General features: G+C 42.3%; 1 protein-coding gene across 2 annotated transcripts in view; it reads left to right on the top strand.

Annotated features, from left to right (window-relative positions):
* The window catches only part of LOC121546009 (calsyntenin-1), a 119,949-nt gene that overhangs the window by 56,859 nt on the left and 46,832 nt on the right, over positions 1–16,258 (top strand). For both annotated transcript variants that reach the window (XM_041856971.2, XM_041856970.2), the window contains 4 exons: positions 10,715–10,923; positions 12,704–12,853; positions 13,342–13,527; positions 15,125–15,373. In XM_041856971.2, coding sequence (XP_041712905.1) covers positions 10,715–10,923; positions 12,704–12,853; positions 13,342–13,527; positions 15,125–15,373 — 794 coding nt within the window. The remainder of the gene's footprint in view (positions 1–10,714; positions 10,924–12,703; positions 12,854–13,341; positions 13,528–15,124; positions 15,374–16,258) is intronic.

Raw genomic sequence — 16,258 nt, 5'->3', positions numbered from 1 at the left:
TTGGATCTAGCTAGTGGTCGACCACAAAACAATAAGTCGTTTTGCGAAACTTCACGGTTGACCCTATACAGTCAATGGGCCACTCAGCTGCTGTCTACTTTCATTGAAAATAAAATCTATAAAAAAATAAAATTAACTAAGTACAGTGCCTTCGGAAAGTATTCAGACCCCTTGACTTTTTCCAAATGTTGTTACGTTACAGCCTTATTTTAAAATTGATTAAGTAAATACAAATCTCAATCTACACACAATACCCCATAATGACCAAGTGAAAACAGGTTTTTAGAAATTTTTGCAAATGTATTAAAAATACAAAACAGAAATACCTTATTTACATAAGTATTCAGACCCTTTGCTGTGTGAAAAATTTAGCTCAGGTGCATCCTGTTTCCATTGATCATCCTTGATGTTTCTACGACTTGATTGGAAATTCAATTGATTGGACATAATTTGGAAAGGTACACACCTATCTATATAAGGTCCCACAGTTGACAGTGTATGTCAGAGCAAAAACCAAGCCATGAGGTCGAAGGAATTGTCCGTAGAGCTCCGAGACAGGATTGTGTCGAGGCACAGATCTGGGGAAGGGTACCAGAAAATGTCTGTAGCATTGAAGGTCCCCCAAGAGCACAGTGGCCTCCATCATTCCTAAATGGAAGAAGTTTGGAACCACCAAGAATCTTCATAGAGCTGGCCTCCCGGCCAAACTGTGCAATCTGGGGAGAAGGGCCTTGGTCAAGGAGGTGACCAAGAACCCAATGGTCATTCTGACAGAGCTCTAGAGTTCCTCTGTGGAGATGGGAGAACCTTCCAGAAGGACAACAATTTCTGCAGCGCTCCACTAATCAGGCCGTTATGGTAGAGTGGCCAGATGGAAGCCACTCCTCAGTAAAAGGCACATGACAGCCCACTTGGAGTTTGCCAAAAGGCACCTAAAGGACTAAGACCATGAGAAACAAGATTCTCTGGTCTGATGAATCCAAGGTTCAATGGCCTCAATCCAAAGCGTAACGTCTGGAGGAAACCTGGCACCATCCCTATGGTGAAGCATGGTGGTGGCTGTGGGGATGTTTTTCAGGGACTGAGAGACTAGTCAGGATAGAGGGAAATATGAACGGAGCAAAGTACAGAGAGAACCTTGACGAAAACCTGCTCCAGAGCGCTCAGGACCTGACACTGGGGGTGAAGATTCACCTTCCAACAGGACAACGACCCTAAGCACACAGCCAAGACAAAGCAGGAGTGGCATCAGGACAAGTCTCTGAATGTCTTTGAGTGGCCCAGCCAGAGCCCGTATTGAACCCGATCGAACATCTCTAGAGAGACCTGAAAATAGCTGTGTAGCAACGCTCCCCATCTAATCTGACAGCACTTGAGAGGATCTCCAGAGAAGAATGGGAAAAACTCCCCAAATACAGGTGTGCCAAGCTTGTAGCGTCATATACAAGAAGACCCGAGGCTGTAATCGCTGCCAAAGGTGCTTCAACAAAGTACTGAGTAAAGGTTCTGAATACTTATGTAAAAATGATATTTCGTAAATAAAATGTATTTAAAAAAGCAATTTAATCAATGTTAGAATAAGGCTGTAACATAACAAAATGTAGAAAATTGTAAAACAACATTTTATAGGTTGAATGATTAGTTTCCAGCTGATCCCATTCCTCACTTGAACCCCATGTATAGCGATGTGCAATACATGTCTTCTTGTTTGTCTTCCAGCAGACTCTCTCTCTCCACCCTCAGCCTCCCTGACTGACTGTCTCCATCTTCCACCACCATGTGCCAAATACTCACTGTTCACAGCCAGAGACGTATTATGTTATCACTCATAATAACGTATTATTTGTTGAACAACAATTACAGTCCATCCATTCTGGTATACAATACATTTTAACTTTCCACTAATAATAACTATAAGTATAATGTAAAACAACATTCTATAGGTTGAGTGATGAGTGTTTCCAGCTTGCATCCATAGCTCCTATATGTTTATGGTCCGTGCTATCTGGGATCCTTGGGACGTCCCAACCTAAACCATAACCTTACACATAACCAAATCCCTTACCCAACCTTAACCATTTTCAATCTCAACTTCAATGTCAACTGACCAATAAACATTAATGTGGGCATGGTCTGGCACATAAATGCATATAAATCAGACACAGATATTTGTATTGTAACCAAACTTGATACACATGTTCCAAACCCTGTCAAGACTCAACATATGCAAGCACAATCAGATTGACCACACGGTGGCGCTACAACAGGCACATATTTATATCTCTTGATGTGTTTGACTCAGTGTTGAAATTGAAAACCTCTGTGGTTATTGGGTTGTGTTGATGTGCTTCACATTCGAGGTCTGGATTGTGATTCCAATAATTTTTTTGTGGTGTCAAAATCTGACTAATTGTTGTAACTACTTATTTTGCTAATTTTTTTCTGTTATTCAAAGGTGTTGTCAGGAGAAACACTTTCACATCCAAGGCTACAGATGGAGAGACGGTGAACTTCGTCATAAGGTGGCTGCAGCTTGCACCAGACAGAGGCAGAAAGGAGATGACCGAACCCAGCAAGAAAAGAGCGGATAGACCCAGAGAGACACGGATACATTTACATACACACATACATGTAAGGGATGAACACTGATGCTTTGTCCATTATCTGGAAATAATAGACAACTTGGTACTGCCCGAGTTTATTAGTTCCAGATAATGTAAAAAGCAGAGGCGTTTATCCCGCTTATACCACGGTTGCCAAAGAAAACAAGCACACATTTACTGGTAAAAATGGCATGTTTTCATTGAGAGTTTAATTTTGATAAGTCAATTCATACTATTGTATCCTTCCACTAAACCTGGTTGTTAGTGCTATGCAGGCTGGCAATGTTCTTATCCCTGGCTAACACAGTCGCGTCAACTCTGCAAATAGAATAACATCAAACATCACTATGAAACAAAGATAAATTACATAAAGAATGAAAGTAAAAAGCTTTGGAGCACCTTAAATGAAATTTTGGGCAAAAAGGCAAACTCAGCTCCATCATTCATTGAATCAGATGGCTCATTATTCACAAAACCCACTGATATTGCCAATTACTTTAATTATTTTTTTCATTGGCGAGATTAGCAAACTTAGGCATGACATGCCAGCAACAAACGCTGACCCTACACATCCAAGTATATCTAACCAAATTATGAAAGACAAGCATTGTCATTTTGAATTCCGTAAAGTGAGTGTGAAAGAGGTGAAAAAAATGTTGTCTATCAACAATGACAAGTGACCGGCGTCTGACAATTTGGATGGAAAATTACTGAGGATAATAGCAGACAATATTGCCACTCCTATTTGCCATATCTTCAATTTAAGCCTACTATAAAGTGTGTGCTCTCAGGCCTGGAGGGAAGCAAAAGTCATTCCGCTACCTAAGAATAGTAAAGCCCACTTTACTGGCTCAAATACAGTGGGGAAAAAAAGTATTTAGTCAGCCACCAATTGTGCAAGTTCTCCCACTTAAAAAGAAGAGAGAGGCCTGTAATTTTCATCATAGGTACACGTCAACTATGACAGACAAAATGAGGAAAAAAAATCCAGAATTCACATTGTAGGATTTTTTATGAATTTATTTGCAAATTATGGTGGAAAATAAGTATTTGGTCACCTAAAAACAAGCAAGATTTCTGGCTCTCACAGACCTGTAACTTCTTCTTTAAGAGGCTCCTCTGTCCTCCACTCGTTACCTGTATTAATGGCACCTGTTTGAACTTATCAGTATAAAAGACACCTGTCCACAACCTCAAAAAGTCACACTCCAAACTCCACTATGGCCAAGACCAAAGAGCTGTCAAAGGACACCAGAAACAAAATTGTAGACCTGCACCAGGCTGGGAAGACTGAATCTGCAATAGGTAAGCAGCTTGGTTTGAAGAAATCAACTGTGGGAGCAATTATTAGGAAATGGAAGACATACAAGACCACTGATAATCTCCCTCGATCTGGGGCTCCATGCAAGATCTCACCCCGTGAGGTCAAAATGATCACAAGAACGGTGAGCAAAAATCCCAGAACCACACGGGGGACCTAGTGAATGACCTGCAGAGAGCTGGGACCAAAGTAACAAAGCCTACCATCAGTAACACACTACGCCGCCAGGGACTCAAATCCTGCAGTGCCAGACGTGTCCCCCTGCTTAAGCCAGTACATGTCCAGGCCCGTCTGAAGTTTGCTAGAGTGCATTTGGATGATCCAGAAGAGGATTGGGAGAATGTCATATGGTCAGATGAAACCAAAATATAACTTTTTGGTAAAAACTCAACTCGTTGTGTTTGGAGGACAAAGAATGCTGAGTTGCTTCCAAAGAACACCATACCTACTGTGAAGCATGGGGGTGGAAACATCATGCTTTTGGGCTGTTTTTATGCAAAGGGACCAGGACGACTGATTCGTCTAAAGGAAAGAATGTATGGGGCCATGTATCGTGAGAATTTGAGTGAAATCCTCCTTCCATCAGCAAGGGCATTGAAGATGAAACGTGGCTGGGTCTTTCAGCATGACAATGATCCCAAACACACCGCCCGGGCAACGAAGGAGTGGCTTCATAAGAAACATTTCAAGGTCCTGGAGTGGCCTAGCCAGTCTCCAGATCTCAACCCCATAGAAAATCTTTGGAGGGAGTTGAAAGTCTGTGTTGCCCAGCGACAGCCCCAAAACACTGCTCTAGAGGAGATCTGCATGGAGGAATGGGCCAAAATACCAGCAACAGTGTGTGAAAACCTTGTGAAGACTTACAGAAAACGTTTGACCTGTGTAATTGCCAACAAAGGGTATATAACAAAGTATTGAGAAACTTTTGTTATTGACCAAATACTTATTTTCCACCATAATTTGCAAATAAATTCATAAAAAATCCTACAATGTGATTTTCTGGAAAAAAAATTCTCATTTTGTCTGTCATAGTTGACGTGTACCTATGATGAAAATTACAGGCCTCTCTCATCTTTTTAAGTGGGAGAACTTGCACAATTGGTGGCTGACTAAATACTTTTTTCCCCCACTGTATGTGGATGACTCAACACTATACACGACAGCTACTACAGCGACTGAAATGACTGCAACACTTAACAAAGAGTCTACAGGCCCTGGTTTTGTCAAAGCAAAACAGACACAGACACATGCATACACACACACGATAGTACACATTGATTTTGTGTTGTATGCCCCCATTCTCATTGACGGGGCTGGAGTGGAACAGGTTGAGAGCTTCAAGTTCCTTGGTGTCCACATCACCAACAAACTATCATGGTCCAAACACACCAAGACAGTCGTGAAGAGGGCACGAAAACACCTATTCTCCCTCAGGAGACTGAAAAGATTTGGCCTGGGTCTCCAGATCCTCAAGAAGTTCTACAGCTGCATCATCGAGAGCATCCTGACTGGTTGCATCACCGCCTGTTGTGGCAACTACTCAGCATCCGACCGTAAGGCGCTACAGAGGGTAGTGCGTACGGCCCAGAACATCACTGGGGCCAAGCTTCCTGCCATCCAGGACCTCTATACTAGGTGGTGTCAGAGGAAGGCCCAAAAAATGGTCAAAGACTCCAGCAACCCAAGTCATAGACTGTTCTCTCTGCTACCGCACGGCAAGGTCCTAGATGGCAGGAGCGCCAAGTCTAGGTCCAAAAGGCTCCTTAACAGCTTCTACCCCCAAGCAATAAGACTGCTGAACAATTGACTTGGTACTGGTACCGCCTTGTTATTGTTATTATATTGTGTAACATTTATTTACATTATTTAAACTTATTTTTGTAAAAAAAATCAAAGTAAAACTGCATTGTTGGTTAAGGGCTTGTAGTAAGCATTTCACCTGTTGTATTTGGCACATGTGACAAATAAAATTTGATTTGATTAGGAATACCTTCCTAATATTGAGTTGCTCCCCCCTTTTGCTCTCAGAACAGCCTTAATATGTCAGAGCATGGACTCTACAAGTTGTTGAAAGCGTTCCACAGGCATGCTGGCCCATGTTCACTCCAATGCTTCCCACAGTTGTGTTAAGTTGGCTGGAGGTCCTTTGGGCAGTGGACCATTCTTGATACACACGGGAAACTGTTGAGCGTGAAAACCCAGCAGCGTTGCAGTTATTGACACAAACCAGTGCGCCTGGCACCTACTACCGTACCCCGTTCAAAGGCACTTTCATTTTTTGTCTTGTCCATTCACCCTCTGAATGGCACACATACACAATCCATGTCTCAATTGTCTCAAGGCTTGAAAATCCTTCTTTAACCTGTCTCCTCCCCTTCATCTACACCAGGGGTGTCAAAGTCAAATGGACGGAGGGCCAAATAAAAAATTTAGCTACAAGCCGAGGGCCGGACTGTTCGAATGTTCATTGAAAAATTTTTAAATGACGCATATAGTCTAGTGAATGGCCGGGCTGATTTAGCGATCTCTTCTGCCAAAATAAAACTGGCCTTGACAGCAGCCTGGCCTTGTGATTTGGCTTTTTTGAACAGAGCCTGTCGAGATTTGAGGCCTCGTTTTAATTCCTCTGCCTTTTGTAGCCTTTGTTCCATGTCCATATTCTTGTTTTTGTCCGCGTGTTTCGTTTCATAATGTCGTCTCAGATTATACTCTTTCAGTACCGCCACACTTTCTCCACACAGAAGACACACAGGTTTTCCAGCTACCTCCGTGAACATATACTCCGACTCCCACCTTGTTTGAAACCCCCGGTTCTCAGTGTCCACCTTCCGTTTTGCCATTTTTGATGGGTATCTGAAAGTTAATTTTACTGTGATGCTGACGACTGCTGTGCCAATAAATATTGAAATGAAGCAGCCTACTGCTCGGTGCGTCACCGTTGCATTGTGGGAAATGTAGTATTGGTGCGTGTAAAAGATCTGCGGGCTGCCGGCTTGCTGCGGTCTGCGGGCCGGTTCTAATAATAAATCAAGATCATCCCAGGGGCCGTAAAAAACCTTCTCGCGGGCCGGATGTGGCCCGCGGGCCTTGACTCTGACATATGTGATCTACACTGATCTGAAGTGGATTTAACAAGTGACATCAATAAGGGATCATAGCTTTCACCTGGTCAGTCTGTCATGGAAAAATCAGATGTTCTTAATGGTTTGTATACTCAGTGTATATTACACCAACATACAGATATTATTTTGATCATCCTGTTGCAGCAGAACATTCCTGTCCTGATGACTCACACTAAATTATTTCGCTGCTCTGTTGTTCGCTACATACTTTAGTCTGAGACTGCCATCACTGAAGTTGTTTGTGGTGATGAGGGGCACATGGGGTGTTGTACAAAACGAAGTCATTAGCAATTGGATCGTCTCTAACCAATCAGAGTATTAAAGCCAATGACGAATTTGGCCGGAGTAGTGCTGATCAATTTAAGGTTTTTAAACAACTAATTGACCGACTTCAATTATTTGAGTTCCATTTCATTAGTTTTTTTTTCTGTGAGCTAAATGCGCACATCGCACAGTTTCTCTAGCGATGAATCAGATCCAGCCTGAAATGTGCAGTGTAGTATAGAGTTGTAGTTTCCAACAGGCCAATATTCTACATAGTTTAGTGCGTAAAATGTGGTAATTAACTACAATGACCATAATTAATTGTGCATCTACAGTTGGTATAGAAAGTCACCACCCTCTTTCAAAATGTTCACCTTTTGTTGCCTTACAGCCTGAAATGAAAACACATAAAATCAGACTTTTTCTGGCATTATTTACACACAGTAACCCACAATATCCAAGTAAAAAAAAAAAAACTCATGCATGGTGACCGCTCATGGACTACACTCAAGTCATTCCACAGATTCTCGATAGGATTTAGGTCGGGGCTCTGACTAGGCCACTCAAGGACATTCACCTTCTTGTCCTTCAGCCACTGTACGGTTGCTTTTGGCGGTGTGCTTTGGGTTATTGTCATGTTGAAACGTAAACCATCTTCCCATTTGATTTCTGGCATAGCTCAAACGAGACTTGATGTGGCTTTTTTTGAGGAGTGTTTTTTTTTTCTTGCCACCCTCGCATAGAGGCCAGATTTGTGGAGCGTTTGTGATATTGTGGTCACATCCACACATTGATCAGTCTTTGCCATAAAGGCCTGAAGCTCCTTCAAAGTCGCCATTGGCTTCTTGGTAGCCTCTCTGATCAGTCTCCTCCTTGCCCGGTCATCCAGTTTGGCGGGACGGCCTGATCTATGCAGGGTCTGGGTGGTGCCATACACCTTCCACTTCTTAATAATGGTCTTAACTGTGCGCCGAGGGATAGACAAAGTCTTTGAAATATTTTTATATCCATCCCCAACTTTATCTCATCGATCTTTTGAAAGTACCTTTCCGCCCACAGTGGATTCTTTGCTTTGAATTGCACTACTAAGCAGTGGAGTCCTCCATGAACAACTGCTTTTATTCTGAACTACTTAAAGTCACTACAAGTGATCACAGATGGAAGCCAATAGGCTTGATTTTTGATCTGGAAGGTGGTTGGTTATACCTCAGCAAGTTTGCAATTGCAATTCTAAGGGGGGGTGTTCACTTATCCACATAGGGTATTTTACTGTTTTACTTGTAATACATTTTGTTTTCTCACTTGGATATTGTGGGTTACTGTGTGTAAATAAAGTCTAATTTTATGTGTTTTCATTTCAGGCTGTAAGGCAACAAAAGGTGAATATTTTGAAAGGGGGTGGTGACTTTCTATACCCACTGTACTTGTCCGGTCTGTGTTTATTTTACGCCTGCTACGTGAGGTGACATAGCTGTTGCTTTGCGAGGTATCTCTACCTGAAAATACATTATCTAAGTGATTGGATAGTTGGTATTCAGCAGTCATAAAAGTATGCCTTTTTTCAGGGATCATCAACTAGATTCAACCAGGGGTGATTTTAAATTTTTCTTGAGCGGATGGTCGTGGGGTGGGACATAATTACAAATAATTTGTAGACTGCAAATTGACCGCAAGAAGCCCAAACCGATATCATGTTTGACTAAAATAATAATTTCAAACCTTGCATACGATCATGTCGTGTCTCTCTATAATGTGTGGGAATACTTGGAAACAGATTTCTTCAATTAAAATCAATTGGAGCTGATTTCCTGGTGTTTTTTACAGTCTTTTATGTCCAACAATGAAAATTCCACCCGACCCCCAAAATATGTATATATTTTGTTTTTACTCAGAAAACTTGGGGGGCCAAATAAAACCACCGCCAGTTGGGGAACCCTGCCTTACTTACTTTGAAGAACTACAAAATAGTAATTTTGTCAGACAGCATAGGCAGCAGCTCTATAGAGATGAGATGATGACTTTGAATGAAATAATAAATAAAACAAATGTAATATACACAACTGAAATATTTTATTAAAGTAATGTGAATAAATTATGGTTGATAAGTGATGGGCAGTCACTACCATCATGGGACTTTTATTAATTGTTTATTCTGTGTTGTTACAGCATTCAACCCACATAATGCAAAGTGCATTTAATGTTGTTGTTTTTTTCAAATCAAAACTGAAAAAACAACGGCCTCCCGAGTGGCGCAGCGGTCTAAGGCACTGCATCGCAGTGTTAGATGCGTCACTACAGACCCAGGTTCGATCCCAGGCTGTGTCACAGCCGGCTGCGACCGGGAGACCCATGAGGCGGCGCACAATTGGCCCAGCGTCGTCCAGGTTAGGGAAGGGTTTGGCTGGCCAGGATGTCCCTGTTCCATCACACTCTAGCTGACTTCGGTTGCCAGCTGTACGGTGTTTCCTCAGACACATTGGTGCGGCTGGCTTCCGGGTTAAGCGAGAAGTGTGTCAAGAAGCAGTGCGGCTTGGCGGGGTCGTGTTTCGGGGGACGTATGGCTCTCGACCTTCGCCTCTCCCGAGTCCGTATGTGAGTTGCAGCGATGGGACAAGACTGTAACTACCAATTGGGGAGAAAAAGGTGGTAAAAAGTAATTTTTTACGAAAACTGTGATATCTTTAAAATAATTGTAGCAAAACCGAACCGACCTCAAAAAGCACTAATCGCTCAGCACTAGGCCAGAGCAAGGAGTCTGGGTAGCCAGACAATAACTTTCCTGCAATGCACGAAATGTTCAACTTGTAGTGTATTGACAGTTTAAAAAGGCTTCTGAAGTTTGTAATTTCCACTTTGAAATTTCAGACAAAAAATGTATTAACCCCTACAAAAATGTCAATTGGTTATATGTCCACATAATAATTCACATTTCCTGTTGCTGCAGGATTATTGTCCTGCAGTAACAAACTTGCTCAAATTAAGACCAATCAAGTAAAGGTTGGAAGGAAAATGTGCACACTCAGTGATCCATCAAGACTATTGGTACTTTGAGTGAGAAATTAGAGTACCTTTACCCCACAGCAGGCATGTTGAATTTGTTACGTTGGAGACAAGAAGATGATTACTGTCTCCAATTTCAGAGGTCTCCCTTGCCCACGTTGAACTATCCTTCCTTACTATTCTTGAGTATGTTAGTAATTATCAAAGTTATCCAGTTGTAATGCAACATTATGATAAACTGTGATCAGATGCAATACGATCCATCCTAAAACTGATTTACACAGATTACTTAGTTAGAATCTCTAAATAGAGACTGTAATTAACAGTTGAATGTAGCTTGTGTATTTGATGCATCTTTTTGTTCAGTCCGTCTGTCGTCACCCATTTAACTTTGACCCTACCAGGGCCATTGTCCACATCCAAGTGAATGACGTCAACGAGTATTCGCCCGTGTTCAAGGAGAAGTCATACAAAGCCACGGTCATCGAGGGCAAGAAGTATGATAGCATCCTAAAGGTGGAGGCGGTGGACGCCGACTGCTCATTCCAGTTCAGCCAGATCTGCAGCTACGCAATCGTCACCCCCGATGTGCCCTTCATCGTCGACAAAGACGGTAAGGACCCCAAACGGCTTCACATTTTTCATTGATCTCGGTAAACATTAAGGCCATCATTTTGAAAACACTTTGCCTTTGAAGTGGAGGCTTGCACTTGCCAATCTCTGTATTATGATGATTACTTGCGTGTCTACAGTGCCTTCGGAAAGTATTCATACCCCTTGACGTATTCCACATTTTGTTGTTACAGCCTGAATTCAAAATTGATTAAATACAGTGGGGAAAAAAGTATTTAGTCAGCCACCAATTGTGCAAGTTCTCCCACTTAAAAAGATGAGAGAGGCCTGTAATTTTCATCATAGGTACACGTCAACTATGACAGACAAATTGAGAAAGAAAAATCCAGAAAATCACATTGTAGGATTTTTAATGAATTTATTTGCAAATTATGGTGGAAAATAAGTATTTGGTCACCTACAAACAAGCAAGATTTCTGGCTCTCACAGACCTGTAACTTCTTCTTTAAGAGGCTCCTCTGTCCTCCACTCGTTATCTGTATTAATGGCACCTGTTTGAACTTGTTATCAGTATAAAAGACACCTGTCCACAACCTCAAACAGTCACACTCCAAACTCCACTATGGCCAAGATTTTCTGTATTTTTTTTTTCTCATTTTGTCTGTCATAGTTGACGTGTACCTATGATGAAAATTACAGGCCTCTCTCATCTTTTTAAGTGGGAGAACTTGCACAATTGGTGGCTGACTAAATACTTTTTTTCCCCACTGTATATTTTTTCTCTCTCACTAATCTACACACAATACCCCATAATGACAAAGTGAAAACATGTTTTTAGAAATTGTAAGGACATTTATTGAAAATGAAATACTGAAATATCTAATTGACGTAAGTATCCCTGAGTCAATACTTTGTAGAAGCACTTTTGGCAACGATTACAGCTGTGAGTCTTTCTAGGTAAGTCTCTAAGAGCTTTCCACACCTGGATTGTGCAACATTTGCCCATTATTCTTAAAACAATTATTCAAGCTCTGTCAAATTGGTTGTTGATCATTGCTAGACAACCATTTTCAGGTCTTGCCATAGATTTTTTGAAGTAGATTTGAGTCAAAATTGGAACTCGGCCACTGAGAAACATTCACTGTCTTCTTGGTAAGCAACTCCAGTGTAGATTTGGCCTTGTGTTTTAGGTTATTGTCCTGCTGAAAGATGAATTCATCTCCCAGTGTCTGTTGGAAAGCAGACTGAACCAGGTTTTCCTCTAGGATTTTCCCTATGCTTAGCTTCACTCTGTTTCTTTTTTATCCTTAAAAACTCCCCAATCCTTAACAATTACAAGCATTCCCATAACATGATGCTGCCACCACAGAGATGAGGTAATCATTCATAAATCAAGGTAAACACTATTATTGCACACAGTGAGACCATGCAACTAATTCTGCGACTTGTAAAGCACATTTTTACTCCTCAACTTATTTAGGCATGCAATAACAAAGGGGTTGAATACTTATTGACCCAAAACATTTCAACTTTTCATTTTTAATTAATTAAAAACAATTAAAAACCAAAAAAACATAATTCCACTTTGACATTGTGGGGTATTGACACACAATCTCAATTTAATCCATTTTAAATTCAGGCTGTAACACAACAAAATATGGAAAAAGTCAAGTGGTATGAGTACTTTCTGAAGGCACTGTATATCCGATTTTAAAAGGTTGTGCAATGTTTACCATTGATCTTAGCACACCTGTAGCCTGTTAGCGTTCCGTCAATAAAAAGCTAAAATCACCTAAATTCTTTGTCCCTCCTCCACTCAGGCTTCATCAAGAACACAGAGAAGCTGAACTACAGCAAAGAGCGCATGTACAAGCTGACGGTGACTGCCTACGACTGTGGGAAGAACCGTGCCTCAGAAGATGTCCTGGTCAAGATCAGCATTAAGCCCACCTGCAAGCCCAGCTGGCAAGGTATCAAAGGCCCTCCTCTTTCAGTAACTCCCAAATGGCTTCAGGAACTGTTTGAGTGCATCTATCTATCTGTCCTCCCGAGTGGCGCAGTGGTCTAAGGCACTGCAACGCAGCTAGCTGTGCCACTAGAGATCCTGGTTCGAATCCAGGCTCTGTCGTAGCTGGCGCACAATTGGCCCAGCGTCGTCCAGGGTAGGGGAGGGAATGGCCGGCAGGGATGTAGCTCAGTTGGTAGGTTCGATTCCCACGGGGGGGCAGTATGAAAAAATAAAAATAAATAATGTATGCACTAACTGTAAGTCACTCTGGATAAGAGCGTCTGCTAAATGACTAAAATGTAAAAATCTAGTCTCTGTGATGAACAGAGGGACTCTGCAAGGATAAATGCAATCATTCAATCCTCAAGTTTTTCCTCTCTTAGCCAGCTTCAGAGTCACTGCCTAATGAATAAACAGAGCATTGACCACAGCTGTCTTTCTCTCTCTCAGGCTTCAACAAGAGGATCGAGTACGAACCTGGCACAGGCAGTCTGGCCCTTTTCCCCAGCATGCACTTGGAGACCTGCGAGGAGACAATCACCTCCATCCAGGTCAACATTGAGCTGGAAACCAATCACATCGGAAAGGGCTGCGACCGAGACACCTACTCCGAGAAGTCGCTGCACAAGCTGTGCGGTGAGAAACCCTAAACTTACAACAAAAACCACCATGATATACAGTACATTCGGAAAGTATTCAGACCCCTTGACTTTTTCCACATTTTGTTACGTTACAGCCTTATTCTAAAATGGATTTTAAAAAGAACTATTCTCATCAATCTACACACAATACCCTATAATTTATAAATAAAAAACGGAAATATCACATTTACATGAGTATTCAGTCCCTTTACTCAGTACTTTGTTGAAGCACCTTTGGCGGCGATTACAGCCTCGAGTCATCTGGGGTATGACGCTACAAGCTTGGCACACCAGAGATGTTTGATCGGGTTCAAGTCCGGGCTCTGCCTAGGCCATGCAAGGACTCGTCCCGAAGCCACTCCTGCGTTGTCTTGGCTGTGTGCTTAGGGCCGTTGTCCTGTTGGAAGGTGTCTGAGGTCCTGAGCGCTCTGGAGCAGGTTTTCATCAAGGATATCTCTGTACATTGCTCCGTTCATCTTTCCCTCGATCCTGACTAGTCTCCCAGTCCCTGCCGAGTTCAATCTTGGTTTCATCAGACCAGAGAATCTTGTTTCTCATGGTCTGAGAGTCTTTAGGTGCCTTTTGGCAAACTCCAAGCGGGCTGTCATTTGCCTTTTACTGAGGAGTGGCTTCCGTCTGGCCACTCAACCATAAAGGCCTGATTGGTGGAGTGCTGCAGAGATGGTTGTCTTTCTGGAAGGTTCTCCCATCTCCACAGAGGAACTCTGGAGCTCTTTCGGAGTGACCATCGGGTGCTTGGTCACCTCCCTGACCAAGGCCCTTCTCCCCCGATTGCTCAGTTTGGCCGGGCGGCCAGCTCTAGGAAGAGTCTTGGTGGATCCAAACTTCTTCCATTTAAGAATAATGGAGGCCACTGTGTTCTTGGGGACCTTCAATGCTGCTGAATTGTTTTGGTACCCTTCCCCAGATCTGTGCCTCAACACAATCCTGTCTCGGAGCTCTACGGACAATTCATTCGACCTCATGGCTTGGTTTTTGCTCTGACATGCACTGTCAACTGTGGGACCTTATATAGACAGGTGTGTGCCTTTCCAAATCATGTCCAATGAATTGAATTTACCACAAGTGGACTCCAATCAAGTTGTAGAAACACCTCAAGGATGATCAATGGAAACAGGATGCACCTGAGCTCAATTTCGAGTCTCATAGCAAAGGGTCTGAATACCTATGTAAATAAAGTATTTCTGTTTTTGTATTTTTAATAAATTAGCTAACTTTTCTAAAAACCTGTTTTCGTTTTGTCATTATAGGGTATTGTGTGTAGATTGAGGGAAAAAATGAATTTAATCAATTTTAGAATATAAATGTGGATAAGGTCAAGGGGTCTGAATACTTTCCGAAGGCACTGTACTGTAGCTCAGAGCATGTATCTCTGCCAAACAAGCAATGTGCCATACAATATCCATTCCTCGTAATGCAGTCCCATTCCAAGATAACCTACCCAAAGTGGATTTGATTTGATGATTTTTTTTTTTTTTACCCGGTGAAAACGTGTCATCGCTTTTCCAATCTGTAGCATTGTGCATTTGTGTCTAAACCTGGAATTCTGTGTGTATGTTTGTCTTTCTCAGGTGCCAGTGCTGGCACGGTGGAACTACTGCCTGCGCCCAGCAGCTCTGCCAACTGGACTGTAGGTCTGCCCACGGATAACGGACATGACAGCCACCAGGTGTTTGAGTTCAACGGCACGCAGGCCATCAAGGTGCCCGAGGGCGTGGTGAACACCAGCCTGAAGGAGCCCTTCACCATCTCAGTGTGGATGAGGCACGGCCCCGGGGCCAGGGAGAAGGAGACCATCCTCTGTAACTCGGACAAAACAGGTACACTACCCTCACAGTAATACATACCAAATCCAAATGCAATACATACCAAATCTAGGTCAATGTGCTGCAGACCTGGCTTCAAATACTATTTGAAATATTTTATATAGTTTAAGTGTTTGCTTCAGTCTGACTGGAGTGCTAGGTGGGAGGGGTTTGTACTTTTGCTGCAATTTTATTGGTTCCATTGTGCTGATATCCTGAAATGATCATCTTAACCTTATCAGCTGTATTTTGTATATTGTTTTAGTATTTTATTCCAGATCCCCATTAGCTGCTGCTAATCATAATTTCATACAATAGAACAATAACACAACACATTAGTACACACTACTCTACCATAACATATCTACAATACAAAATCAATAATACATGAAAATAACAATATTAAAATGCTGTGTGTGTGTCTCTTCACAGTCCGTGCTGTTCCATAACTTGCAGTTTTATCAGTTTTTTAAATCTGATTTTACTGCTTGACTGAGTTACATGATGTGGAATAAAGTTCCATGTAATCATGGCTCTATGTAGTACTGTGCATTTCCCATAGTCTGTTCTGGACTTGGGGACTGTGAAGAGACCTCTTGTGGCATGTCTTGTGGGGTATGCATGGGTGTCTGAGCTGTGCGCTAGTCGCTTAAACAGACAGCTCATTGATTTCAACATGTCAATACCTCTCACAAAGACAAGCAGTGATGCAGTCAATCTCTCCTCCACCCTGAGCCAGGAGAGATTGACATGCATATTATCAATGCTGGCTCTCTGTGGACATCCAAGGGCCAGCCGTGCTACTCTGTTCTTGGCCAATTGTAATTTGCCTATGTCCCTCTTTGTGGCACTTGACCATATGACTGGACAGTGCGACAACAGTAGGGCCAGTAGGACTTG

This window comes from Coregonus clupeaformis, chromosome 30, assembly GCF_020615455.1.
Source record: "Coregonus clupeaformis isolate EN_2021a chromosome 30, ASM2061545v1, whole genome shotgun sequence".
Lineage (NCBI taxonomy): Eukaryota > Metazoa > Chordata > Actinopteri > Salmoniformes > Salmonidae > Coregonus > Coregonus clupeaformis.
Note: the sequence above shows the minus strand (reverse complement) of the source record. Positions and strands in the feature narration are given on the sequence as shown.